We start from the raw sequence: 27,213 nt of genomic DNA on the forward strand, positions 1-27,213 counted from the left end.
CAGGAGAACTGTCGGGACGAGTGACAACATCTGGTGGTGAGTGGTGCGGCAGAAAATCAAAAATAATTCCAACCTGGGGTATGTCTGGCTTAAATGGAGTAAATTTCCGATTGGCAATGCCTAGAACTGGCATGAAAAAGCGGTTAACTCATAATATTTCATGTCTACATGAGGTAAGACTCAACGAAAACGAATGTACCACCCACAAAGTTCCATAGTAATCGAAAACTAAATAGAAAACATAGTCTATGCCCTCTGGCAATCAATCGACAGACACAAAACCATATTTAAATATTTCCTGAAATAAAATCCTCAATTTTTATGAAATAATTGAACACATTTTCGCATTTCTGTATCTTTTTTTTTGTTTCTATGGAAGTGCACATCAGAATAAACAAATACATTTTCTGTGCACTTCCTGAACTTTTATTTGGAACAACACTTCATATAGATTTCGGTTTCGTTTGTTTTTCTTTTTTGGTTTCTTAAATGGTAATTTATAAATTAAAATACGAGGTCCTTAAGTTATATGTACACACTTTACATACACAGATCTAGGAAAATACATATAAAAAGTGACTCGATGTGCAGTCGCATGAGACATGTTCATTGTTTTTTTTTTTAATATTTTGGAATTCATTTTGGATAATTAGTGTAAAGTAAAAAAAACTAAGTGAATCCAAAAAAGTATAAAGAGTATAAAGCTATTTAAAAAAAGCTTCAAGAATCTTGGATCTCTAAACTCTCGTTTTTGGCTTACTGCCCGAAGTTGGGATTGTAGGCGGCCTGTTTCTCGTAGCCCGAGGGAATCACGCTGGGAGCCGGATTGGCCATCGCCATGTCGTAGGTGGGCGGATTCATGTTGGACGCCCCAGCTCCGGGATACGGCGGATAGGCCACACCGTGCGTTTGCATTCTGAAACAGAAAAAAAATAGCCAAAATTAATATTTGCATTGGGGTTTTTAATGGGTTCTGCTAGAAACTTACCCCGGCATGGGCATGGGCATCGGCATTTGTTGGGGCGGTGGCTGATGCTGGTCCTGTGGCAGATGAGGCATTGGCATTTGAACGGTTACGTTGCTGAAAAGAAAACATCAAAATTTTAGGCTTTGCTGCGATTATTTCTGGTTAACTACTTACCTAGTCGTCTGTGCTGGATAAGCTGTCATAGTTGAGTAAGAATTACCCGCCGGATAGCCTGGCGGAGGCAGCTGGGTGACCGGATAGCCACCGGGTGCTGTGTGGGTGGCGGAAGTCACCACCACGGGTGCTGAAATAAAAAATAAAAAAACAAATATCAGTAATAGAAGGAATGAGTCAGGCCAGCAAACCAATTGAGATAAGTAGCCATAAAAAATACAGATTAAAAGGGGAAAGAGTTGCTTTAAAAATATGTGAATTGTTCATTATATCTATTACTTTATATATCGTTTAAATAGTGTTTCTTTTTCTTATCTTTACAATGTAGAGTCTACACAATTATGGCCTAATGATTAACCACAATCTTATCAGTTTATATAAAATAACAGTTTGAGAATAAAGTTTTATTGCCGATTGTCGAATATGTTAATTATTTGTTATTTACCACCACTCTCACTGATCGTATAGCCCACATTTCGAGCAGCTTTCTGCTTCCTTCTTATGCAAACCACAATCGAGGTAATAACGAAAATGGTAAAGGCTATTGAGAAGGCCACAAAGAACTCCCACATTTTCTTGGCTCGGAACAACACAAACACCTATCTGGTGGACACAAAGCAGACTGCCAAAGCTCACATCTGACAATCGCCATTTGGCTTGGGCCATGTCTAATCACCGGGCCCGATTATATGGCCCACCCCGATAAGCGATTACCTCGATCGCTGAGATGGCCATTTCACGCACATGTCACTCTTTTTTACACAGAATTCAATCACTTTCGTTGGGGAATATTTACCATTTCGTAGCGCTATGGCTCTAAATTTTTTGACCACACAACAGAAGCAAGTACACATCAGAATGGCGACAAATATGAACACTGAGAATGCTATCACTGGAGGGACCCACGGTTCCATGGCGAGTATTATTTTATTCGAAATTCTAACCGGTGCTCCACCACCAAAAACTCAACTACAACTGATGGAGGTTTTTGTTTGATTTGTAATATTCAACCATTGGGGGATTTTCGGTATGTATGATAGATTCCGCCCTTATCACTGAAAAAATGGGTGTTCCCCTGGCACACACCTGAGCCTTTGGTGAGCGGTTCTCTGCGGCGGCGGCCACGGGTCAGGAACGCGGCCACAGAGGTCAGGAAGAATACGGAAAGCGTAAAGAAGAGTATCCAATAGATGCCGGAATCATCCATGATGTGTTGTGTGTTTGAATGGCGGTGGCTAAAGACTAAACAACAGCGTAGAACTAAACGCCGAGATATTGCCAATTGAAATAAAAAACTGCACGGTAATGGCAGAAGAAAAGGGCAATCGCACTCATAAAGATAGCGCATACACTTATCAGTGATAACAAGGGGGGAAAATAAGCCAAATAGAGGCACTCTTAACCCAAAAACTTACGGGCATCATTCACCGTCCTACGGCGTCTCTTTAAGAAAGCCACCAGACCCAAAATGCCAATCAGACCCATGAAAATCAACTTAAAAGCCATGCGAGCAATATTTAAATACAGAAAAGTATTATTATGATGGTATTCCGACACATGGCCTAAAGCCTGGGTTTCGTTAGACATGTTTGTACTTTCACGATGCCCCACAAAAAACGAACTGAATCTATCTGGCTTTGGAATTTGGCTAAAAGGTTTTTTCATCAAATTTAATTATAGATTACCTCAATGGGCTATTACAACGTTATTACACAATTAGGAACTAGTAACACCATCTAATAGAAATGCATTAGCCTAAAATATTAAAAGGAAACTGCCTGCAATCACAACCTATTATTATCAGTGTATATTGCACAAACATAATAAAAAAACTCAAGTCATACACTCGATAGTAAGTCCTAAATCTTGAAAACGATAGTAGATAATAGAATTTCAACACAAAAGGTCATTACAATGTTTCAAACAGACAATGATATATGTAACTATTGAATAACAAATTATACTTGACCAATTTTACAATATAAGCTTTAAGTAATATGTTTTAATTTATATTGAATGTCCTTATCAATATTAGCGTTAGACACCAATGACTAGTATTATTTGTCTATTTATGAAAGCAGATAGCGGGTTATACCCTTTTAATCACGGCAATGATTTTACAAGAACGGGTTTAGCTTTCGGAATAAGCTCTACACATGACGTCATTAAAAAAATAACTTTGTCAGGTATCATTCTGTGAGCTTTTCCCCATGGGGATTATATTATTTATTTGCGGGTTACAATTAGCTGGGATTTTCTTGAGATAACCCAAGATGGATCATATTCGTATGACTAATATTTGATGCTTTCTTAAGCATTATATTTCTTTGATGATTTATAATAAAATTTTTCTCAAAGATATAAAGATAGATTGTATATGGAAATATGATCAACTTCCTTTACTCAACTTACGTTTAGTCTTTTGAGCTCTATTAGCCCTCTTTGCACAATTAAAACAACAATTTAACACTACGCAAAAGAAAAATATTATAACCGTAATGAGTATAAACATTTCTATGAAAGTGATATCAGAAAAGGGATCATACAAATTCCCACTATTCATATGAAAAAAATTCATCACGTTAGTTATCCACAAACTCAAAGATGAAACTGATTCTAATAAAATGTTTGGAATCAGATATTCTAACAAAAAGCCAACTTATATCTGCGAGATAAGATTAAAAATATCTCAAGACATTCACACTGAATTCACTTATCTAGACTTTTCTTTTAAAGTTTAATAAACTTTTTACATTTCTTGATCAAATCACTTTAAGGTTTTACAAGTATATGAAATTGGATATAAATAAACCAATAAAAGATATAAAAATAAATGCATATTCAAAATATGGCTTGATGTGATTAATCATTTAATGAATGTGATGTTTTATCAAGGCCTGCATAAAATATTAAATTAAGCTAAAGCATATGTTTTTATGACACATTTTAATGTGGTTTTTTTTTTTAATCTACTCGCAATATGGTGTATAAGAAAAGTGTAGTTTAAAATAATAAAACCTTTCACTAAGGACCCTTAATGATTTTATTACTTATTATTAATCTTTCTATATTGGGAAACTAACTTCTTATTTCTAGAATCTTGAGTTTTCTTAAGTTGAATTCATACCTTCTTTAAACCTTTTACAACAGCACTTCCAACAGAATAGCAGCAGAATATTAATAATAATACCCGCTAATATAATGGCACGATATGTTTTAAATGAGATATCAGACCTAGTTGGATCTGGTTCGTCGAAGTAATGTGGCATGGCAGAGGAATCAAAACACGTTTAACCGCCACAAACTAAACAAACTAACTGATCGGCAATCTTAGAAGACTTGCAAGCTGTGCTTGCATTTTATGTTAAGGGAAAATACCTGATTGCAGCCAAGAATAAATGCCTGAATGAGTCATTGATACGTTGAATACTAGCAAGAGTAGGGAAGCTTAAAGCATTTGTGTTGATTATTAGCAGTGTGAGATAGACTATTAATAAATCTTCTTCCGACAGCCAATAACTTAGTAAAACAAATAGACCTGATAAACTCATACTCGAAGCGATCCAGAGTACTATATAGAGCTGTAATCCCCAAACAACTGGACTACTGTAACCCAACGCTTCTTGTTTGAATTTTGTAACAATTTCACTCACTTTTGATTAACATAAATGTCACTGTCCATCTTATCTAAGGATCTAGGATATTTGATTTATTTCTATGTACCTTTATGTGGTTTCAAACATCGATAACAACGGCAGCAGAGAAGACAAATAAGTATAATTATAGCTGGGACACATGCGGCAATTGCAAAATAATTTTTATATCTAAACGCATTTAATTCATTTGTTTTCAAATCTACGCTGGTTTCAGACATTTTTTGAAATACTTGAAGAAGAGCTTAGAGAACTGAACAACCGAACGCGAAAAACTAAACTGTGAAATATAATTTAGGGCTGGATGAGAAACAGAATTGAAAAAGGCATTATGCTGTATGAATATAGCATTATTCATATTCATGAATCTTTACCAGACCAACCGCAAAAAAACCAAAAATATGTCATCAATATTGAGCATAATATTCTATACTTTAAAGTGAGCTTTTTTTTTATAAAAATTATTACTTTTTCCATCTACGGTTTATCTTTGTACTATGTTCATGATACATCTTAAATTGACACGAGACAATGAGACATATCCGACCCTATCAAAAATGTATATTAGTGAATAGGATTAACTCCAAAATAAGAAAAATGCCATCATGTCATACCTTCATCGTTTTCACATTCTCTATATTCCGTATGTACTACATAATGCTCGTATTCATCATAATCATCACTTTCATCATCCACTTCCACCTCCAATTCTTCATAGGAAATCCGTCGTAATCGATAGCATAGGTAAAAAACAATTATTAGCCCTAAAAAAACACCGACCAGGGCGAGTGTGACCTCCAGCTTGGGACTGATACTACTTGAGGTAACACCTGTGAATGACCCATACACATAACGACGTGTTACGATCTTACGAACGGTAGTTTTAGAATTTAAGAAATGTGATCGAACAGGATTATAACTTCTGGCCATTTTTTATCTGAACACTTTCAGAGGCAACGAACTACACAGCTAAACTCATAAAACTCAACTAAAAAATATTACTTTATTCTGGACAAAAGAAAGCTTTAAAAAATGAATAACCAAGGCACCATAGTTAACCACAAATATCTTTAAATATATTTTCATTGAAATTTTTGGGGAGAGTAATATTCTGTACAATATTTTGTTCAAAAGATTGCGACGCAAACAAGGAGACTTTTTTGACACTTAAAAGTATCTAGTAAGAACCCTATTAAACACTAATTCCATCTATATACTGAGATATCTGTCTCTCAAGCGACAAACGCCATTATTAGCGACCGCAAGAACTGTGCTTATGATTTTTTCGAAAATAGGGACTCCAAAGATTCTTCATCTAAAGATTATAATATTCAGTTTTTTTATTATAATAAAATTAATTTATATGTTTGTACCTTCACGTTGTTCAATTTCTATATGTTCTTCATATTCGTCATATTCATCATATTCTTCCTCTACATTGGATCTTTTACATAGCCGATAGCAAACGTAAACCAACAAAATCGCCAAAATAAATGCGACTAGTCCGATCGTGCCACCCGTAACATGGGTCGTATACCTTACGGTACCAGACGACCCAAAAAGTACAGGGGGTCTATATACTTGGGTCCTATGAATGGTTGTTTTTCTAAAAATTTTGACCATTTTTTTCACGGTCACTATTCAAAAGAATGCACTGAACAGTTAAACTCAAAAAACTGAACTGAAAAATATAATTTAACTCTTTACAAAGGAAAGCTTTAAAAAATGAGCACAATACAATAATTATTCATAAATCTATAAGATATTAGCCACAAAAAATGGGTTTTTTTAAATATCTCGGCTGGAGAAGCTCAAGTCATTATTATTTTTCGCAAATTTTAATAAATCCGAATATTAATTCAGTTAATATTTAATAAATATTATTAACATTTTACCTTCATCATCCTGTTCTTTACGTTTGCATAAAAGTTTACAACAAACACATCTAATACAAATGATTAAGATTATTTTGACAATCACCACAGCTAGAACTTGGAATTTATAATTTTGTTCATAAACAGGCATCTGCATACGAGTTATCACTATAGGTTTAGGTGTATTCCATTCTTCGAAGTGGAAAGGATAATTATATATTGGATATGACATTGTTGGAAGAACTTTTAACCGCAAAGACGTGAACAATCGGACTCAAAGAAGCAAACTGAGAGATGATTAAGTAAAGCTTCGCAAAATTCTTTATTATGACGACAGGAAATCAAGCTTCAAAGATAACCTAGGGGGAAGCCAGCGTTGAAACAGAATTTATATTTGATTATATGAGGACGTTGTGGAATTCTGATGATTTGTAAGCTTCTACATCTTAAAAACACATACATTCTTCTAAAAAAAATGACAAAAATATCTCTCAAAAACAAACTTGAACAGAACTTTATTCTCAATGGAATCGTATAATCCCAAATCATTACCTTTACGTTTACGGCAACGACGCGAGCAGCAATACCTAACCCAAACTATTAGGATTATGTTGGCGATCACCACAACGATACAAGTCGATGTAGAAGCACTTTCATTGTACGTTGAAGAAGGCCCATCACGAGGTATAACTATAGGTATGGGAATTTTAAGTTTCATTTTTTTTGGAAGACCTTTTAACCGCCAGGAACTGAACTACTGAACGCGACAAATCAAACTGTAGGATCGATTTTTGTTCTCAATAAGGTTAAGCTTTGCAAAAGTTCTTATCATAATCATTATCACTGTATTTTGTGCAAATACAGATAAAATATAAGGGTAAATTCCCTTTTTCACTGCAAATATATACTATAAATAAAGTTTTAATGAAAAAAGAGAGAAACAAGTCTTAAAAGTGGAAAAATAAACAGATAAACTTTTTCATAGAAAAATCTTATCGCATTCTGTATTTCACACTCACGTTTTTTTTTACAACAGCCAATAATTTTAAAAACCATAAGAAGCAGCAGCAACAAGGTGAGAAGATATAATATCTCTGCAATATCCATATTCGACACTAACTCTGATACTTTTTGAACAAACATTTTGAATTATTTTCTACAAATATATATCTTTCTTTAAACCTCTAACAACACAGAAACTGAATTTCTGAATCAAAAATAGAAGCCTGCTTTTCGGCTTCTCAAAAACTCATCCAGAAAGTTACCACAAAAATACCACTTAGCTCTTATGTGAAGGTTTAGCACTTGCAATGACAATAAAACATTTATTATAAACAATAGACCATCAAGAAACAGTTTCACAAACAACAGTAACTTGTTTTTTTTTAATAACAATTGACAAAATAATCAGACAAAATCACAAAGTCTGGAAATAGGAGACACTTTTCTAGCTGGACTAGGTACTAACTTGATTCGATGACCGCATTGTCGACCTTCCGTTGATTTCTTTTCCGCATCGCACATCGGATAATGCCCGCCAGGAGAAGAGAAAGGACTACAACGAATATACAGCAAAGGACGATGGTGGAGACCTCCAAGTCCTTTTCACCCGGGACATGCGGCATTGTTTCGAGAGCGGGATTACGATTTACTAAAGACTAAAAATTCGATTGGCAGACAGTCTTGTTGGGTGTATTGTGTACGTTCTCGTAACTACGCCAGTTTAAATGCGAAATTGGGATGCGGTCCGATCGTGTTCATTGCGTTCCGAACTTCAGGAGTGAGTGCGGAGCAGGTGAGTCTCCACGCCGGCTTTTGTAAGCGTCCGACGGATTCTCCCGCCCAGACCCGAAGGCGATGTGAGTTGAAAGACCTGATAAGATTAAAAGAAGTCAACCAATTGCTGGCCGCCGATGACGCGCCAATGGGTTTAATCGGCTCGAAGACGCCATATAGTCCTGATACCGGTGCCAAAAGCTAGCATAGAATCGGGGGTATCATAAAAATTCTCAAGTGGACATTGTATTTACAGCTTGAAACCTGCGTCAATACTCGGCATCAATCAAAAGAGAAACTGTGAGTTGATTTTGTTTAGGAATCCTCTCAGCCCCTCTTCTAGATTCGAGTCCAACTCGACTCCAATTCTCCCACAAATCTCCAATCTGCGTAGACGTCAGCCATGAATGAGACTTATCGAAGGCGGTTAGAGGCGGGTACACAATAAATCCGCGGCGGAATAATACCGCACTCACAGACCTCCCCCAGACTTTCCACCGAATCTGAGGAAGTCTGTCTCAAGTGCAATGACAACAAGGCTCTTTAAACGAGAGACTGTAATCATTTATTTATAGCTCTTGTCTAACTAATGTATTAAAGTTCAAAATAAAAAAATAATAAAGCTATAGTAGCTCCTATAAAATGCACTCGATTTGGTATTATCTAATGGGCATAAAATAATAAATCTTGATAGGGATTCTATGAGGAAATTCAAAGGTACTAAAGTGTCGGGAAAATCTGTAATCCCTAAATATAACATCTAGGTATTGTCTGAATGTTTTTAGTTCTAGTAACTCTTCTTTATGTTTTAAAAATCTGCCTACAATATGAAAATCTCTTCTTGATCCATATCAGAGTAACTTTCCTTGAAAATATAAACAATCTTTTTGAAAATGGGGTTTTTCCGCAAACCTTGTCCCAACTATTTTGGCGCATCTAATCAATCGCCGTATCGCCTAATTCGAACAACAGTAAATATAATTTAATATCATAGCAATAATAAGAGGAACCGTTTAGACCCAACAACGTTTAGCCTTTGACGTCAAAGGCCTGCCAATAATACCAGATTGCCAAAAGCGTTAACAAGGCAGCGCACACGAGCCGGATTCGATTGATGGGAAGGCATTAGAAAATTTGTAAAATTAGTTGATAATCAGGACGACCAATGCAAATGGCGACTTAAGTTTCAGGCACTTGTGATTAGATTTTGATAGTCTTTGACTGTCTGAAGCGATTTCCCCGAATCGGAGCGACGATCATTATCCACTTGATATTCATTTAATGACTAGTCCTCACCATTAGTGGTCACTGGGGCCCTGGCCATACGTATTTGCCGGGCTCTACGGATTCGCAGAAGAAGCAGGATCACAAATATAAGAAAAAACACTATTGCCAGGGAAAGCCACAGAGCGAAATAATTCATTTTTTAAATTAATTATATATTCGTTGTCGTTTCGATGCGTTCGGTATTCTAGTCTGGCGAATACTGGTCTCTATCTCCTATTGTATTTTTATTGAACATAATAGGCCTTGGATACAATTGTCAGTTACTTATCTACAAATATAAATCATACTGTTATCGAAGCACAAGGGGACTACAAATGACTCAGGGGTAAATATTTTAATAAATTTCCATTAAAAAATTAAAAATTTTTCTTTTTAAAAAAGCTAAAAGAGGAGATTTCAGTGGCCCACATTCAAAGCATCTATTCCCGCTTTCAGAACATGATCAATATATAATTTTCTTCAAGAAATATTAACAAATTGAGCGTTGGTCTGCAAAAATATTGGAAAGCCTGGTCGATAAGGTATGATAACATAAAAATAAACTCAATTAGATAATTAAATTTTAGCGCTGCTGATAATAAACTACACAGAGAGAGCATAATTGATTTTGTTTACGAAACAGACAGCGAAGCAAACCAGCAAGAGATAAGAGACTTTTAATAAAAGCTCTTTTTTCGGATTGCCTCTCTATTTTTGTTAGAAATTCTCAGTTGGCATTATGCAAAGCTTAATTTTAATTCAGATAAGAGGCAAAGAACAAATTGTTTTACTTATATATTTATAGCTTCTCTCACGCAAACAAGCGAATGATATTAAATATTTTAGCATGTTTGAACTTCATTTTTTTTGTGAACTTGGGGTGGTGCAAATATGACTCATCAATGGGTGCTGTCTATTAAGATGATAGGATTACATTAAGGACTATATAGTATATACTCACTCGATAAAACAGCGCCCTGGCGTCGGCTGCTACAGCAATATCCACAGCAGCTCATTATCAGGAAGGTTAAAACGAAAAACATAAAAACTCCCCAGAAATCCATTGCGCTTTCCAACTCGTCAAATTCAAAGTCCTCCACTGGGCAAATATTAATTTTTCTTATTGTAGCTATATGATTTAAAGGTTTTTGAATTACTCACGGTTGTCCAATAATAACAGGGGATTCCTAGAAATAAATAATAAATTACTGCAACTTGTTGGAATGCAATTCTTCTACTTAATGTTCGATTTTTCTAGACTTTCTCGCAAAAGCACACGTGGTACAGAATAACTGTCGTTTACCTGTCCAATGGGAAGGTGTTAATTAAAGGCTAATCAAGTTTAACAACAATATCTTATCGCAATTTAATCTTTTATTGTTTGCAATTTAGACCAGGCCGGAAGGTTTAGTGTTGATAAATGCGCACAAAAAAGGTGAGGTTGACAACACTTACGCCTCGAGGTGTGTTTAGCAGCCACACCATCAGATGTTTCAGAAGATTCGATAATTATCCTCCGATAGTTGCCTATCGAATTTTAAAATATAAACAAAGAAACATTCAAAATATTACTAAAAATCAAATTTGTATTAATTTAATATTTTTATGTGGTTCTAATATCCACAAAGTGTATAACAACGCCATATAATGGACACCGATTCTTATCGATAGTAATAGTACTACTTAGCAACACTAAGGCAGCACATATATGTACATACTGCTTTGCGATTTTTATCATGGCGATTTCTTTTTGACATTTCATCGAACTCGGCGCACGTGTTTTCGGGCTAGGCTCTGTGCTAAATTATTGTAAAATCAAAGTAATTACGGTTGTGGCTAGTGGAAAATTACCGCAAGCAAAGTGCGTTTAACAAGTGAAACTAACGAAATTTTAAAACCCGCAGATGAATCCAGAGAAGCTGAAGAAGTTGCAGGCGCAGGTGCGCATTGGCGGCAAGGGTACCCCCCGTCGCAAGAAGAAGATTGTGCACTCCACGCCCGCCACCGACGACAAGAAGCTGCAATCGTCGCTGAAGAAGCTTTCGGTGAACACCATTCCCGGCATCGAGGAGGTGAACATCATCAAGAACGACGGCACCGTCATCCACTTCAACAACCCCAAGGCGCAGGCCTCGTTGCCGACCAACACGTTCGCTATTACTGGTCATGGTGAGAACAAGACGATCACTGAGATGGTACCTGGCATCCTTACGCAACTCGGACCCCAGGACATCAACCAGCTGAAGAAGCTGGCCACGGAGATTGCCAACAAGAGCGCCGCCGGCGGCGCAGCCGGTTCCGCCGGTGCTGATGCCGGTGACGATGATGTACCGGATCTCGTTGAGAACTTCGAGGAAGTAGCCATCGCCGGCGCGAAGGCTGCGGATGAGAAGGCCGGAGAAGTGGCGGCATCGGCCTAAACGCCATCTGGCCACTACTGGACAAATCACCTTACACACACACACACACACACCGAAAACACACATACAAACACATGCGGAGGAGGAACAGAACAGAATCGAAGGGGCAAGCATACAGGGCATACCCGTCCCTGATATCACAGACCAACCTTTCCGGGAAAGCTGGAGGCGTTAGAGGTTCAGATAGTCGTGGTATGTCTCTGGATGAGCCGCCTTCACGTTCCTTCTCTACTTTTTTGGGGGTCATGCTAAAAAACACACTATACTAAATACTAAAAAAAAAAAAAATAAAGGCATCCGAGTGAGCGCTGAACAGAACACATAACATAAAATACTATATTTAATATATTAAGGGAACCTTCAATCTTAATCTACTAGTAATAGTTTGGAAACGAAGTGTACAACCGTCAAAATGTATTTTCCAAAACGATTAAAGCACGTTTCCTCAACCCGAATGAGAGTCAACAATCCAAAACACACACACAACATATGACAGAAACACATTCTAATTTTTGCCGCCACCCCCCCACACATACAATACAATATAAATAGTACATAGGACAGTTTTTCGAACGAATCGAGGTGATTAGGGGACTAACGCAGACACTCCAGAAGGAATCATTGCCACAACGAGATGGAGACCAGGTAGCGGAAGAGAGGCATATATATTTTTAGCTATAGCTCTTAACAACCAATACATTATGATGTATGTATATCCCGCCCGCCGCCACCCCACAAACCCCCCCCTCACAAAATTCATTCAAAACATAAACAAGAGTCCAAAATTTCTGATTTCAAAATCAAATTGTACCAAAATTGTTGAAAACGTTTTATAATTTGTAATCTATTTTTTTAGATCATCAAACTAACATACATTAAAAGAACTGTAAAAACACATGAAATCATATTTCTCGCATTTATTTCTGGCACTTCTTTTTTTTTTTTTCTTGCATAATCAACATGTGTATCTTGGTGTGTGTGCTTGACAACGCTTCTGATGGGCCCCAAGGGGTGGCAAAGGGGCGAAAAGCACGCGGCAGTTAAAGTTGTTGACATTGAGATTCGGCAGCTGTTTGGTTAAAACAACTGAAACCCTTGCCGTATAAGTTCAAGCGTCTCAGGTGTTTTTCTATTGTCCCGAGCGTAACATAATCATCAGGGTTATTCCAAAGGTGAAAAGCTACATCCACATATGTGGGCGGCACTTGCCTTGGCCGTGTATTAGTGTGTTTTGGTTCAAATTCTTGGCATGAGTCACGGCCAAAAACTCGAATAATGCCTTAAAATTGCGAATTTTGCGCTGTGATGATAGGCCAGTTTAACCGGAACGCTTCTTGAAGGTTCCACACAAGCAGCTTGTGATTGCGGTTTAAAAACCTCAAGTCTTATCAGCCTTCAACGTCTCATAAAAATATAATAAGGTCGATGCAAATACATTTAGATAGGGCTGTTGCAGAATGTATTTGTGTGATTTTTCTAATACAATAAATCAAGAGTAGATTAGTTTTAATCCCAGTTTAATTGATGATTTGTTTTGTTTTGTGTTGTTTGATTCTTTTTTTTTAATAACCCCATTTCAAATTGCCGGTTGGGCTGCCAACTTGTCTTTAAAAGCTTGGTGATTTTGTATAGAACGTTTTTGCTATAAATATTGAACACCAAATAGACATACAGTTAATAAACAAAACAAGATTTTAAATTAAGTGATTAACAAATATTAATTTTTAAATTAAAAGGTTGTTTTAAATTTTTCTTAAATCTATTTTTTACTGTATTGGACTTTTCTAAAAGTGTGGCAACGCCTTAATCAATTTAACGGAAGAACTGCCAGCCCGGTTTCAAATTTTAATGAATAAACTTTTATTAACTACGAGTCAAGATCAACAAACTACAATGTACGCATTTCTTTTTTACATATGCTACAAACAACCTTGCTGGGGTCACGATTGGGGACAGGGCTTTCCAAATTTGGTAACACTCTGACCCCACTCTGAGGAATTCCTCTATTTGGCGGGGGAGTCCTCACCGGTGGACTTCTTGGCTTTGGTTCGTTTTCAACGCAACAGCAAAGAAGGAAGCTAAGTGGAACAGCCTCTCCTTCTTCCAAGGTTTGCGGCAGATTGCGGTTGCGTGTTTCCGGTAGTAAGAGACTGGCAAAGCCGCCCACAATGAGCAGGGCTCCCATTACGATCAAAGGAAGCACCAGCATTTGTTGTCCCTGGAAGAAAAAAATACTCCATATTTTAGATTCTTTTAAGAAGGGCTATAGCTTACCATGTGGTTAATTAGAGGAATAACAATCGGACCCACCATGGCCACCACTGAACTAAAACTCATGCCCAGTCCACGCACTACCGTTGGGTACAATTCAGAGGCCAGGAGTGGGAGTACCACAAAGGAGGAGCTTATGCCCATCTTTCCCACACAGTACAGGAGCAGTGTGATGTCTGGATAGAGAAAGGTGGCCACACAGGCCACGCCTCCAACCAGCATCGAGATAAACAGGATCCAACGTCGGCCAAAGTAGCTCAATCCCGGCCAGAGTAGTAGATAGGTAGGCAATTCCACGGCTCCGGCTAGAAAGAAGTTCCAGATCTCATCGCCTCCTAGGGCCGGGGCGTAGTAGCTCAATCCCACATAGACACTGGTGTTGGCAAACCAAATCAGCGTGATGATCAGGGTCTTGCGCCGCATATTGGTTCCCCGGAAGAGGTCCAAGATCCCATAGTGCCTGCTAGCAGCCGATGATTCTGCCTCTGCCGCTCTAGTGGTAGCCAATCTTCGCTCCAATCTCTCCACAAAGTCGCGGTTCACTCGCACGCCATTGACACGGGCCATTATTTTCAGGATCCTCATGGCTCGTTTCGTTTTTCCCACGGCCATCAGCCACCTCGGCGACTCCGGAAGCACGAAAAAGCAGGAGAAGAGCATCAGCAAGGGCATGGACACTGCCAAGCTAAGTTCCCGCCAGTCTCGCACCACATAGATCACTCCAGCCAGCACTACCAGGCCCAGGGAATAGGCAATGTTCGATACGATGGTGCAGAAGACGCGCCGCTCCGGACCCACCAGCTCGATGGCCAAGACATAGGGACTGGCCAGGATGGCCGGCACAGTCAGTCCAACCACAAAGCGCAGACCCAGCCAGGAGTAGTAGTTCCAGGCGAAGGCACTAGCAGCACAGGCTGCAATCTCCATCAGCAAATAGGCATAGAAGGAGGGCCTCCTGCCCCACAGGTCCACCAGATAGCCAAACACATAGTTGCCCAAAAGACCACCCACGCCAAAGATCACCAGAGCCAGGGTCACCAGAAAACTCTGGTCACATACCAGGTTCCACTGTAAATGGAAAGAATATTCGCCAATATTGGCTTTATGGGAGGAATACTTCTTACCTCCTGCACCACGGTACTGGAATATATAGACCGATCGTAGTTCCATCCGTGTTGGCAAGGAACCACTTGTGCATTATCCGGAAGCTGCTTCAGAAGATCATCGGCCTGTTGGCGCAGCAGTTCCGGGGGCGGACGATACTCCAGATATCGAACGATGTCGCTGTAGTTTCTCGCATACATGGAGCACTCGGCATAGACGCCCTGGCTATCTCGCGGAATACTAAGATTCTTTACCAGCGGAACATAGTCCTGGAGCCAGGGCTCCAGTTCCGGGACGCGACACCAGTGCTGGGGCGTAGCAGCTATAAACAACTGACTAAAAAAAAAAGAGTTATTAAAGTTTTTAAAACTATTATTCAGAAGATCACCAACCTGTAGGCGTGAAAGGCACAGGGCAGGGCTGCCGGCAGTAGCACAGAACATATGATGACCTTCTGGTAGAGGCCAAAGGACCCAACCTCCCGCAGCACCTCGTCGAAATCCATGTCCGGCCGCCAGCCAGTTGCGCGTATAACTGGCGATCGCCTCGAAATTTTCACCAGTCGTCGGAGGCCTTGTGTGTTCCAGGCCAGGAACTGGCGGCGCTGCAGGGGCTGATTGGACATAATTACATTACGGCCACTCGCGCGCATTAATTAATTGGACACCGCGGCGTGGACAAGGTCCGGAGTGGTTGCCGAGGGCCCAACCAAACGTATCCAAGCCCCAAATCCCAGTTTCAAATCAAAGCGAGCTCTCGCCTTCGTAGGTTTATATTTTTCGTCGTTCTTTATTTCAGCCCAAGGTGGCTCAGTAAAAAATAAGTTACATAGATGTATCTCCTAAATCGGTAATGGGAACTACGGATCGGCCTACGCCTGTTTAATTGCGGCTCAGCCCAATAATGGCCAGTATGTACATGAAGATGTTGATGATGTCAAGGTAGAGGTTCAGTGCCGCGAAGATGTACTCCTCGGGACTGATGGAGTACTTGTGGCTGCCGCCCAGCATCAACTGGGTGTCGTACACCAGATACACCGAGAAGAGCAGGGCTCCAAGGGAGGCGTACACCATGCTGATCACCGAGCCCTCCACGAAGATGGCAACGATGCCGAAAATGAGGAACACCACCAGGCAGGCCACCAGCACTCCGCCGCACATCGTAAAGTCCCATTTGGTCTGCAAGGCGAACAGGGTCAGGCCCAGAGCCACTGCAGCCGTGATGCCCACAGCCATGAGCACTTCATTAGCCTCATACTGGCCAGCCACCATGCCCAACAGGAAGGACTCGGCCACGGTGAACAGGAACAGGAAGATGAAGTTCAGGGGTGTCTTTCGGCGCACGCTCTCGCAGCAGGCCATGCAAATCATGGTCACAATAAGAACCGCCTAAAAAATATATATTTTTTAATATTAATAAACAAATATTTTAATGTTTTAGAGCTAAAATGTAGGTAGAGATTGTAGTATATAACATTTTGTTAAAACTTTTATCTCTACGTAAGTACATATATTTTCAATTGTTTTTAAATCTCTAGTACCTTTTCGAAAGATAGCAGTACATTATAGTTTTTGTTTAGTAAAATGATAAGAAGGTTTTAAGATTAAAGTTTTAAAAAGTTTTCTTTTTTCATGTAGGTTAAGATTTTCAAAGGTAAATTATTAAAAATACTTTAGTTCTATATATCTATTTATACTTTTAAGTTTAAACATATAATGCCTTAAAAACAGAGTTTATTTGAAAGTATTATTACATTTTAAGCAAAATATTACCAGATTCTAACCAAATCATAATTCTAAATTCTGATTCTAACTAATCTTAGAGCCATACTAGTTAGTAGCCATTTTTGATTACATTTTAAGCCATAAATAATGAAGCATTATTAATCATTTTAAAGGTTTAGAAAAGGTCTGATAGACCTTTTAGGAAGTAATATTTTAAAACTTATATAACTTACCAGAGCAATCCAGAAGAGGGCGGGATTTTTTTGCACCCATTCCTGCGAGGCTTTCGAAAACGTGAAAACACTAACGAACCCGAAAGTGATCAGCAATTGGCACTAAAAATAGAAACAATATCAATGGAATTGATTAAATATACACTCAGAGAAATTGATGCTATATACCACGACTATGAGTTATAAAGATTAAAACAAAAAAAGGAAAAACATAAATATTTAAACCTTTTAATGAAATATCCCCTAAATTATATGATTAATAGACATCATTTTAAGCTTTTAAAGTATTTAAAAATAAAACATTAGCTAGTTAAAAAAAAAAGCCTAATCAATGACTAAATGTTGTAGAATTTTCCACTCCTTGAAGTTGACAACTCACCATCAATATGAGATAAACCTTCCGGATAAATCCTTTCCGGATGCTCTGGTCATCGAAGGCGAAGCTCTTGTCGGCCTCCGCATCTGTATATGTCCCGGTTTCATCGCCTGTGTGGTTGGAAGACAGATCAAGGAGACACAAGAATTAAAACCATGACTAACCGTACTGAAAGTGATTGTCGCTGCTCATGACTAAAAATCGATATGGCTTCTAAATAATATAGATTTCAGGGATCTTTCACCGCCCGGCCGCCGGTTGTGTGCGAGTGGAATGGCTTAATGACGATGGTCGGCTGCTCCAAATCGCCCTTTCCAGGTGTCTCCACACAACCGCCGACTGCAGATTAGCCAGTCCGTTATCGGTAGCCCACACTCTCACTCTAGATAAGGTACATATATATATATACCTGGGCCATGTTTGGGTGAGTAAGTGATATTGCCACCACGCAAAGTAGGAGAGTACTACTTTGAAAAGTGAATCACAATTCCAGCTGTCTTATCAGATTGGATTGCAATTGGGCCCAGAGAGGACCGTATATAAGCTCATTTCTCGATCATTTCAAAAGCCAAAATAGCGTAAAGAACTCTTAATTTCAGCTGGCTATAAACCAAATCGATTATCTAATCTAAAGCCTCTCTGTCCGTTCGGTTTAGCTAAGTACTCACCCTGCTGGTAGTGATACATTTTACGGCTACGCCTTGCTGGAATTCACACGAACTACTGAAAACAGGTGGCCAGGTCACTAACCAACTCAGGGGCCAACCCGAAAATTAAAACACCTCCCCGAAAACAGTGGTGGTGACGAGATAACAAAGTAAACCAATGAAACGATAAAGCAGAAAGGTATCTGATAATGCTGGCAAAGTAATCCAAGCAACCGGCGGCGTTGCTCTCCAACTGAAGACTAAAGTTGCATCTGGAGGTTAGTGGCTGAACTGTGGATGAACCAGAGCAGGAAGCCCCACAATGCCCAAGCTCTGTGGTGGCTTTAATAAATAGATGCACTTTATTGTTGACTTTAAACTCAGTGTCGCTGCACGCGTTACAATGTTCGGTATTTCATTCGTAAATCGGGAATTCCATAAACTGTGTTACTATTTTGTTTTTAACAACGGCAAGCCAGGTTGCACATATATTCTCACATAAATATCGATTTAATATATTATTATTATTGTTGATTTTGTGTATTTTTGAATGGCATATCATTTGGTAAACGTATTACATATTTATTCTTTTTTCTTTAGAATTTAGAAAATATCCTTAATATTCAGACATCAACTTAAGCACAAATATATAACGAAAAGCAAGTAAGTTCCTTAGACCTTAACTGACATTTAGAACTAGAAGGAAACCGGAAATAGGCAAACACAACGCGAAATAGATAGATCATAGGTATTTGAGTGACTCGTTAGTTTGGAGAGTACCCTTCACTGGGAAGGAAGGTGTATATACCGATGATGAGATTACGCATAACAACATTCGTATTCATATTCCGGCTAAAGCTAATCCCGGTTGTAAACTGTAAACAATATTTGGAAATAGAGCTGCGGTGCTTAGTCGCGCGACGCCCCAATTATAGTCAGAATGTACATGAAGATATTGATAATGTCCAGGTAGAGGTTGAGGGCCGCGAAGATGTACTCCTCGGGGCTGATCGAATACTTGTGCTCCCCGCCCATCATCAGCTGGGTGTCGTAGATAAGGTACACCGAGAAGAGCAGAGCTCCGATCGAAGCATACACGAGTGTTATAATCTTTCCCTTGATGAAAATGGCGACGATGCCAAAGATGAGGAACACGACCATGCAGGCGACTAGAATGCCTCCCATCATGGTGAAATCGTACTTGGTCTGCCAGGCGAAAAGGGTAAGGGCCAAGCAAACCGCAGCCGTTATGCCCACAGCCAAGAGTACCTACAAAAAAAGGTAAACTTTCACTTCTGCCCATCCTCTCCTGAAACCAAGGTACTCACCTCCTGAGGAGCGTAGCGAGAGGCTGAGACTCCCATCAAGAACGATTGTGCAGCCGTGAACAGACCCAGGAATATGAAGTTGGTTGGGAAATTGCGGCGCACACTCTCGCAGCAGGCCATGCAGATCATGGTCACGAACAGAACTCCCAGGGATACCCAGAAGAGCCACATGTTGTTCCTAGCAAACTGCTTGGTGCCATCGTGGAAAACGAACAAGGCAACGGCTCCAAAAGTAATCAGAAGTTGACCCTATAAAAATATCAATATTTTATTAAAAAATAACAATTATTGTACTTCCCCTTTCATCAACTTACCATCAAAATAAGATACACTTTACGGATGAATCCGCGTCGGATGCTCTGGTCGTCAAAAGAGAAATTCTTGGGCTGACTCTCGGGATCATCGTAAGCTCCATAGCCACCCGCTTGGGGAGGTGGCTGAATGAATCCCGGCTGAGGGGCATACCCGCCCGGCGGTGGCCCCTGGCCGTAGGGCTGTCCGTAGGGGCCCTGTGGATACGGTTGTGCGCCTCCCTGGGCGTATGGCGGATACCCTTGGGGCGGGCCCTGTGGCGGATAGCCTCCATAGCCGCCTTGGGGAGGATAACCTCCTCCATAGTTGTACTGCTGATTGGGGTCTGAGGATGAGTACATGGTGTTAGTTGGATTGTAAAACAAGAATATGAACTAAGTTCCTCTAACGCAATCTTTCTACCGAGCACTGAAAAGTACAAATGATTCGCTCCGGTCCACAACGGAAACGTGGAATGGAAATGCGAGAAAAACGAGCAAGCAAGCATCCACAAGTACTCTTCAGCAAATACATTCAACCATGATAAGGGGGGTACTGAGAACAAATATACAGAGCTATTACGATGGCAATGATTCAGATTTTGTGGCTTTTGGAAACCGCTCAGAGACAGTTCCCAGGGGACAGACAGAAGCATGCGATTGTAACCAGGAAAGAACGCTTTTAAGAAAAAAAACTGAATAAACCTTGGTACTGGGGGTACTGGGGGACACTTTGCCAGGACATTCTCGCAGGTGGGCGTTCCTTGTTCTGTTGGGATTTTGGGACTTGCTAAATCAGATACCGCTGTGGAATAGACCCAAGAAACTTTCTGTTAGTCTGGCTCTGCCATTTGCACTCACCTTGCATTTTTCCTGCACCTGGCTTAATAAGAATTTACCTGAAAGTAGAGAGATGACAAGAAATACTAAGTGTTTGTTTGTTTGCCGGACTAATTAAATTAGCTACAATAGACATGGGTCGGGGGTCAGAGCAAGAGTTTCACTTAGACATGAAACTTTAATTATCCATCAATTTGGCACTTGCGTAGTGCCTCGAAGCATTCGCATAATTCATTGAAAGTTTTTCTATTTGTGGCGAAAATGACGTGCCTTCTGAGCTTTGACAGAGGTTGGGGTATTGGTCTTTAAAAGGCAATCGCCGCTTAACATCTTCACCTACACACCACAAGCATACACGTTTAATGCTAGTCGCAGCTATGAAATTGGTTCAGCTGGAGCGACCACCGACACGTAAATAATACATACACAAATAATACATTTGCCTGAAAAACGGTGACTCACTCTATTGAACAATTCTCGAAATTACCGGGGAAGAACCGCAATACAATTAATTTCAAAAGGACAACCCAATTTTATTTGCTGAAATAGGTCACTTAGTGTAATTATTTACCTCTGAAGTGCGTAGGACTGATCTAAATAAACAAAGTGGTTTTGTTTTTTTCTGGATTAATCTCCGAAAGTGAAGGTAGAGATGTGCCTACTTAGACCACTTATCGAATGTAATGTAGTCGATAACTTTGAAAGAATTTAAAACATTTAAAAAAAAGTTTGGATATGAAATAAAAACTTATTTTAATAGAAAATACGTTTAAGATTAATCTGTATAAAAATCCCTCTATTTCTAGCATAAAATAATATTAAAAATAAACAAGCAATAAGTGACGTCACAAATTCAAAACATGCTAACTATCGATAGAACTGCGGAAATGTACTATAAAATACCAGGCTGCATCGAACTGCGCTGGCATGCTGCAATAGTCCACGACGCTCGTGAAATCTTTTCGTTTGTGTATTAAAAGGGCAACAGCTAACTGGTAAGTGGAGTGCACTCGAGTGAACAATTAAAATAATCAACAGGTAGATGTCCGGACACTCCTCAAATCATCGGCTAAAGGGGCCACGGGGTATAGGTTATGTGCGTGTGCCGCTTGACAAAGAATCCCTCACCCCGGATTCGAATCTCCGGGCATATGGGGGGTCGTGGGCGAATTTCGGGTGACTGAACTGCAACCGGAAGCCAATGTCACTTATTCGCAAATGGGACACTTCATCTGGGAGGTTCTATTTATAAAAACCGTGACGCAACCGGTTCCCATCCCACTTCCCTCGCCCATCGCCTGTTGCTTATCAGAACCTGCGGTTTATGGGCTTGTTTTGTGACCCTCCATTAACCGATGTATTTATCTACGTCTATATTACAGCCGTTTTTGTGCATTCCAAGATGGTCGAAGAAAAGGAGAACGTGCCTGTGGGAGAGCAGGTCTCCAAGAAGGGAGCCAAGAAGCAAGCCAAGGCCGCCAAGGTAACTACAGATTCTGTCCTATTTGTGGACGTGGCGTGATTTGTTTTCTTTGAAAATCCGTGATAACAGCTCTAATCTATCTTTCCAGAAAGCCGAGCAGAAAGCGGAGAACGCATCCGCTGCTGCTGCTCAAAATGCAGGCGGCGATGGTGCCGAAGATCATGCCGCCGGTCGCTATGGTCTCTCGGAGATGATCCAGTCCAAGGACAAGCGCAGCGAGCGAAACTTTGTCCCAGTGCCGGAGCTCAGTGGACAGGTGGGCAAGGGACTGGTTTGGGTGCGAGGTCGCGTTCACACATCGCGTGCCAAGGGAAAGCAATGCTTCCTTATCCTGCGCCAGCAGAGCAGCACGGTCCAGTGCATCCTGGCAGTTGGCGATATCATATCCAAGCAGATGGTGAAGTTTGCTGGAAAGTAAGTCTCATCCTGCTGGCTTCCTGCCTTTAAGCTGCTAACCAACCTTTATTTTTAGTATCCCCAAGGAGAGCATCATCGATATTCAGGCCAAAGCTGTGGCTGTGGCCAGCAAGATTGAATCCTGCACGGAGCAATCGCTGGAGTTGTCCGTCGAGCAAATCTTTGTGATTTCCCAAGCCAAGGCTCAGTTGCCACTGCAAATCGAGGATGCTTCCCGGCCAGAGAACGCCGAGGACGATGGACTCAACATTCGCGTCAACCAGGACACGCGTTTGGACAACCGAGTACTAGATCTGAGAACTCCTGCCAACCAGGCCATTTTCAGGCTGGAGGCTGGCGTGTGCCGTCTGTTCCGCGACATTCTCACCGAGCAGGGCTTCACCGAGATCCACACGCCCAAGATCATCTCGGCGGCCAGCGAGGGAGGTGCCAATGTGTTCACTGTCAGCTACTTCAAGGACTCGGCCTACCTGGCGCAGTCACCGCAGCTGTACAAGCAGATGGCCATTGCTGCCGACTTCGATAAGGTGTACACCGTGGGCGCCGTTTTCCGGGCGGAGGACTCCAACACGCATCGGCACTTGACTGAGTTCGTGGGCCTCGATCTCGAGATGGCATTCAAATACCATTATCACGAGGTACTTCACACGATCGGAAATACGTTTACGGCCATTTTCAAGGGACTGCGCGACAAGTATGCACGCGAAATCGAGTCTGTGGGCCAGCAGTACAAGGTGGACGCCTTCAAGTTCCTGGAGCCGCCACTGATCCTTCAGTTCTCCGAAGGCGTGGCCATGCTGCGCGAGGCTGGAGTGGAGACTGGCGATGAAGAGGATCTGTCGACGCCAAACGAAAAGCTGCTGGGTCGGTTAGTGAAGGCCAAATACGATACTGACTTCTACATCCTGGACAAGTTCCCGCTGGCGATACGACCCTTCTACACGATGCCAGACCCGAACAACCCCGTTTACTCCAACTCGTACGATATGTTCATGCGTGGCGAGGAGATACTGTCCGGTGCGCAACGTATCCACGATCCCGAGTACTTAATTGAGCGAGCCAAACATCACGGAATCGGTAAGTGTACTTTATAATGTTTATTTGTTTCTGCTTGCAATCGATTTTTATCTTGAGTGTCGTGGAAAATTTCCCGTCTCTAATGAATTTTAATGTTTTCCCCATTCAGATACATCCAAGATTGCCGCTTACATCGAGTCCTTCCGCTACGGATGTCCTCCCCATGCTGGCGGCGGCATCGGCATGGAGCGTGTGGTTATGCTGTATCTGGGATTGGACAACATCCGCAAGACTTCAATGTTCCCACGTGATCCCAAGCGGTTAACGCCTTAAAATGCGAAATCGTTAAACAACTCTACTCTTTAGATGTGAATTAAATTCGATGAAACTTTCGTTTTACTTTCCCTGTGACTTTCCAAGCCTCCCAATTCTCCTAATTTATGCGTACCACGTGTGTTTCCCCATTTTCTTAAGACTTACATGCCGCAGAGTTGTAAAACAACGAGAAAAACTGTATGAGAAGACTGCATAGAGTCAAATCTAATTGGAAATCGTAAAAAAAAAAATAAATATCAGCGTGTTTGTACTGTAATTGGTATTGTTTTTCTCTCTTTGGATGAATAATATTGAAAGGGGCGTGAAATTAAAGCTTGAACAAAGATTAGATACAGATATGGGGAACTTTGAAGTATTTCAAAATTTGTAGCATAGTTTTAGGGGTAAGAATGCGGAAAGAGTTTCCTGGCTCCTCCATTTTTTCAAAATACTCTCCCATTATTAAAAAAAGCTAATTTCAAAAAACTAATTTATTTAGAACCTTGTTTTAAACTTTATTTTCTTCTGAAATTCCTTAATTTTTCATTTCCAACACGACTTCCTGCAAAGCACTAAACTCGAATGCAGAAATTAAAGAAGCACCTTGTCAACTGAGAGTCAGAAGCGATATATAAGTACCGACAAGCACATCGAGAAACACCACAATAAATTGTATTCATTTGCAATCAGATTATTATCAATACGGATACGTCACGCTGCGAGGACAACTACGAGCCGGAAGAGGGTGGCTAGCGGGGCACTGCAAACACTGTTGACACAGTTGGCGCATACTTCTCGGTTCAGAACAAAAGGACGAACCGAAAGCCCGTACTCGAGGCGAATGCGAATTCCTTTCAATCTGCAATCTGCTCCGTGCGCTATGTACTCTGTGCCAGCCATATCGGCAGGCGAACTTTAAAATCGGACGTGGCCCATACAGACCCAAGGCAGGGCACAGGCCCAGTCGCAAATATGTGAAATTGTGGCGTGCGGAGGAGTTCCGTTTCGTCTACTTCAAGACACAATTGAGACGCACTCCATTTTATTTTCACACCGATGTGGCATCGTTAGCTGAGAAACAACAACAGCAACGGAAATAGCAGCATCTCGTGGGCGGAGTCGTCGAGCCGACCACACTAGTCGTCTCGCTCTGGCGAGGGTGTGCAACCGAGACGGCAGGCATTGGAAATTGCCATTTTGTTTTCAGCTGCTCTGCCGCTTCCGCTGCCCAGTGCTCAGAGCTGGGCCGTTAATTCGAATCGAGCCAGTTTGTTTTGTCTCTTCCAATTGAGCGGCAGCCGGCAGCTCTCGCGTTTCATCTGCTTCTCGATTTTGATTCCGTACGCGATTTCTACGGGAAATGAGCAAAGCGTAATATTTTTAAAATAAATCAAGTGAGCGATCGCGGCAAGTGCAGTTCATTTGTTTTTTGGCAAGTGGCATCCACACTGCAAGACGCAAACTAGACGCTGCCACCCCGCCCGTGCTCTCCTCCGTATCCTCGACTCGGCGTGTCGTATTGGCCGTGTTCGCTCTCTCGCGCCGCCAAGAATTTATGGAATTTGGCATTTTGTGGATTTAGCGAAAATATTTTCATTGAGTGCGCCGAGCAAATGTTTGCCAGCAGTCGTCCACCGACTCGGATAAAAATAAAATGCACAAAAAGCTGCGACAAAATCTCAAATATTCACGTGCGAATTCCCAGCGCTTATAATTCTAATTACTATTCAAATTAACGGCCCCAAAACAAAACGCTTATCGTCCCGCCTTAATTCAAACAAATCTAAAGTCAAATATTTGTGAATTTGTTGAATATTTTCCAAAAAAAATCAAAAAAGTGTCTAGTTAAATAAATAAATAAATCAAAAAAACATATGACGACTGGGAATCTTGTTGGATTATATTTAAAAAACAAACTCTCAAGTGGTAAGTTGATCAATAGCCGAGGGGAAAAAGTCCAATTAAAAAACTAGTTAGAATGGAACTTGGAATTGCGCTATAGAAAAGTAGAATTTTCAATTGTAAAAACAGGTTCTTTTAAATGCTTGAAAAGAGTGATGAAAATAAACAATTTTCACTTGTTTTTTAAATAGGTCAACAAGTTACATAATATTTATAGAGATTCTATTTCTTTTGTCTGGCAAATCAGGTTTTAGTTTTCTTTACTTATAGTATAGTATAGGATTTATTGAGTTATTAGAATTTTATACAAAATAACTAGATAGATTATAGTTTATAGAACAGATGGATTTTTGTCCGAAAACTTGGGTACAATTCAGATAAACTTACGACGAAATAATAGAAAAATCTTGCAAAAATCTTGCAAATATACAATAGGTGTATATAGATTACAGTTTATTTTATAGAATAGTTAGATTCTTGACCGAAAACTTGGATACATTTCAGATGAACTTCCGTCGGACGTGTACAAAAATCTTATGTACAAAACTTTACAAATTTTTTTGATTTTTTTTGGAAAATCAATTTCTAATGTTTACAGTCTGTTTTAGATATACTTAGATATACTATTTAAATTTGAAATTATACACATATATTTTGTTGTGTAGTATTATATTATTGTAAACCTTCAGGAACATTAAAAATTGAAAACCTGGTGTAAGAAAAAAGTGTTGTATATCGTAATTACAATTAAAATTATATTATTTTAAAAAATAAACCTTTATTTTTGTTCTAAATTCCAATCAACTATAAAATCTAAGGTCTGCGTTCTTTTTTTTTTTGTTGTTTTCAAGAACATTAATTGTAATATTAGACAAAAAAGTATAAAATCCTTCAACAAATCAAGAAAAATGGAACAAAGTTAATAAAAAATGCTTTAAATAGATATATAAATATTATCTTTTATGACATAAAATGATTTAATCCTTAAATATTATTTTTTTTTCGTTAAAAACTACAAGTTTTCTATAAAATAGTTGGCATAAACACCATTTAACTGTTAACCGTCGGCAAACTATTGCCTACTTATTCGAGCTTTCATTGTGAATATTTGAAATGCTTACACATCACGTATGCGC

General features: G+C 40.0%; 6 protein-coding genes across 19 annotated transcripts; 2 read left to right on the forward strand and 4 right to left on the reverse strand.

The window, feature by feature from the left end:
* Nucleotides 1–347: 347 nt before the first annotated feature.
* LOC108119260 (splicing factor, proline- and glutamine-rich) lies at nucleotides 348–11,153 on the reverse strand. 10 transcript variants are annotated; one of them, XM_017232379.3, is made up of 6 exons: nucleotides 11,014–11,153; nucleotides 10,872–10,897; nucleotides 10,672–10,809; nucleotides 1,142–1,271; nucleotides 989–1,081; nucleotides 348–916 (listed from the first exon to the last, which is right to left on the reverse strand). In XM_017232379.3, the coding sequence occupies exons 3-6, from the start codon at nucleotides 10,772–10,774 to the stop codon at nucleotides 757–759; spliced, it is 486 nt and encodes a 161-aa protein (XP_017087868.2). In that variant the 5' UTR covers nucleotides 10,775–10,809; nucleotides 10,872–10,897; nucleotides 11,014–11,153; the 3' UTR covers nucleotides 348–756. The 10 variants fall into 10 exon arrangements, with proteins under 10 accessions (XP_017087868.2, XP_070135151.1, XP_070135149.1 ...); XM_070279050.1 differs by lacking the exon at nucleotides 11,014–11,153 and adding an exon at nucleotides 10,949–10,965; XM_070279048.1 differs by lacking the exons at nucleotides 10,672–10,809; nucleotides 10,872–10,897; nucleotides 11,014–11,153 and adding exons at nucleotides 5,409–5,504; nucleotides 7,688–7,854.
* Nucleotides 9,936–12,585, forward strand: bic (bicaudal). Of its 2 annotated transcripts, XM_070279051.1 has the most exons (3): nucleotides 9,936–10,056; nucleotides 10,113–10,252; nucleotides 11,615–12,585. In XM_070279051.1, exon 3 carries the CDS (start codon nucleotides 11,615–11,617, stop codon nucleotides 12,128–12,130), a length of 516 nt encoding a protein of 171 aa, XP_070135152.1. In that variant the 5' UTR covers nucleotides 9,936–10,056; nucleotides 10,113–10,252; the 3' UTR covers nucleotides 12,131–12,585. The 2 variants fall into 2 exon arrangements, with proteins under 2 accessions (XP_070135152.1, XP_017087873.1); XM_017232384.3 differs by lacking the exons at nucleotides 9,936–10,056; nucleotides 10,113–10,252 and adding an exon at nucleotides 11,376–11,530.
* A 1,433-nt stretch (nucleotides 12,586–14,018) lies between these two features.
* Nucleotides 14,019–16,012, reverse strand: Balat (Beta-alanine transporter). The gene is made up of 4 exons (XM_017232387.3): nucleotides 15,898–16,012; nucleotides 15,526–15,841; nucleotides 14,405–15,469; nucleotides 14,019–14,348 (listed from the first exon to the last, which is right to left on the reverse strand). Exons 1-4 carry the CDS (start codon nucleotides 16,008–16,010, stop codon nucleotides 14,019–14,021), a joined length of 1,824 nt encoding a protein of 607 aa, XP_017087876.3. The 5' UTR covers nucleotides 16,011–16,012.
* A 262-nt stretch (nucleotides 16,013–16,274) lies between these two features.
* Nucleotides 16,275–18,743, reverse strand: Lfg (lifeguard). Of its 2 annotated transcripts, none has more exons than XM_017232370.3 (4): nucleotides 18,507–18,743; nucleotides 17,842–17,948; nucleotides 17,463–17,564; nucleotides 16,275–16,893 (listed from the first exon to the last, which is right to left on the reverse strand). In XM_017232370.3, the coding sequence occupies exons 1-4, from the start codon at nucleotides 18,523–18,525 to the stop codon at nucleotides 16,387–16,389; spliced, it is 735 nt and encodes a 244-aa protein (XP_017087859.1). In that variant the 5' UTR covers nucleotides 18,526–18,743; the 3' UTR covers nucleotides 16,275–16,386. The 2 variants fall into 2 exon arrangements, with proteins under 2 accessions (XP_017087859.1, XP_017087860.1); XM_017232371.3 differs by lacking the exon at nucleotides 18,507–18,743 and adding an exon at nucleotides 18,003–18,207 and having other exon boundaries at nucleotides 17,842–17,924.
* Nucleotides 18,744–18,824: 81 nt separating this feature from the next.
* Nmda1 (N-methyl-D-aspartate receptor-associated protein) lies at nucleotides 18,825–21,635 on the reverse strand. 3 transcript variants are annotated; one of them, XM_017232367.3, is made up of 5 exons: nucleotides 21,515–21,635; nucleotides 20,965–21,002; nucleotides 20,128–20,450; nucleotides 19,814–20,062; nucleotides 18,825–19,754 (listed from the first exon to the last, which is right to left on the reverse strand). In XM_017232367.3, the coding sequence occupies exons 2-5, from the start codon at nucleotides 20,969–20,971 to the stop codon at nucleotides 19,395–19,397; spliced, it is 939 nt and encodes a 312-aa protein (XP_017087856.1). In that variant the 5' UTR covers nucleotides 20,972–21,002; nucleotides 21,515–21,635; the 3' UTR covers nucleotides 18,825–19,394. The 3 variants fall into 3 exon arrangements, with proteins under 3 accessions (XP_017087856.1, XP_017087855.1, XP_070134025.1); XM_017232366.3 differs by lacking the exon at nucleotides 20,965–21,002 and adding an exon at nucleotides 20,809–20,908 and having other exon boundaries at nucleotides 21,515–21,609; XM_070277924.1 differs by having other exon boundaries at nucleotides 21,406–21,559.
* A 162-nt stretch (nucleotides 21,636–21,797) lies between these two features.
* On the forward strand, nucleotides 21,798–24,452 carry AspRS (aspartyl-tRNA synthetase). The gene is made up of 5 exons (XM_017232365.3): nucleotides 21,798–21,938; nucleotides 22,326–22,426; nucleotides 22,515–22,840; nucleotides 22,899–23,920; nucleotides 24,030–24,452. Exons 2-5 carry the CDS (start codon nucleotides 22,346–22,348, stop codon nucleotides 24,191–24,193), a joined length of 1,593 nt encoding a protein of 530 aa, XP_017087854.2. The 5' UTR covers nucleotides 21,798–21,938; nucleotides 22,326–22,345; the 3' UTR covers nucleotides 24,194–24,452.
* Nucleotides 24,453–27,213: the final 2,761 nt, after the last annotated feature.

Source organism: Drosophila bipectinata, chromosome 2R (genome assembly GCF_030179905.1).
Source record: "Drosophila bipectinata strain 14024-0381.07 chromosome 2R, DbipHiC1v2, whole genome shotgun sequence".
Lineage (NCBI taxonomy): Eukaryota > Metazoa > Arthropoda > Insecta > Diptera > Drosophilidae > Drosophila > Drosophila bipectinata.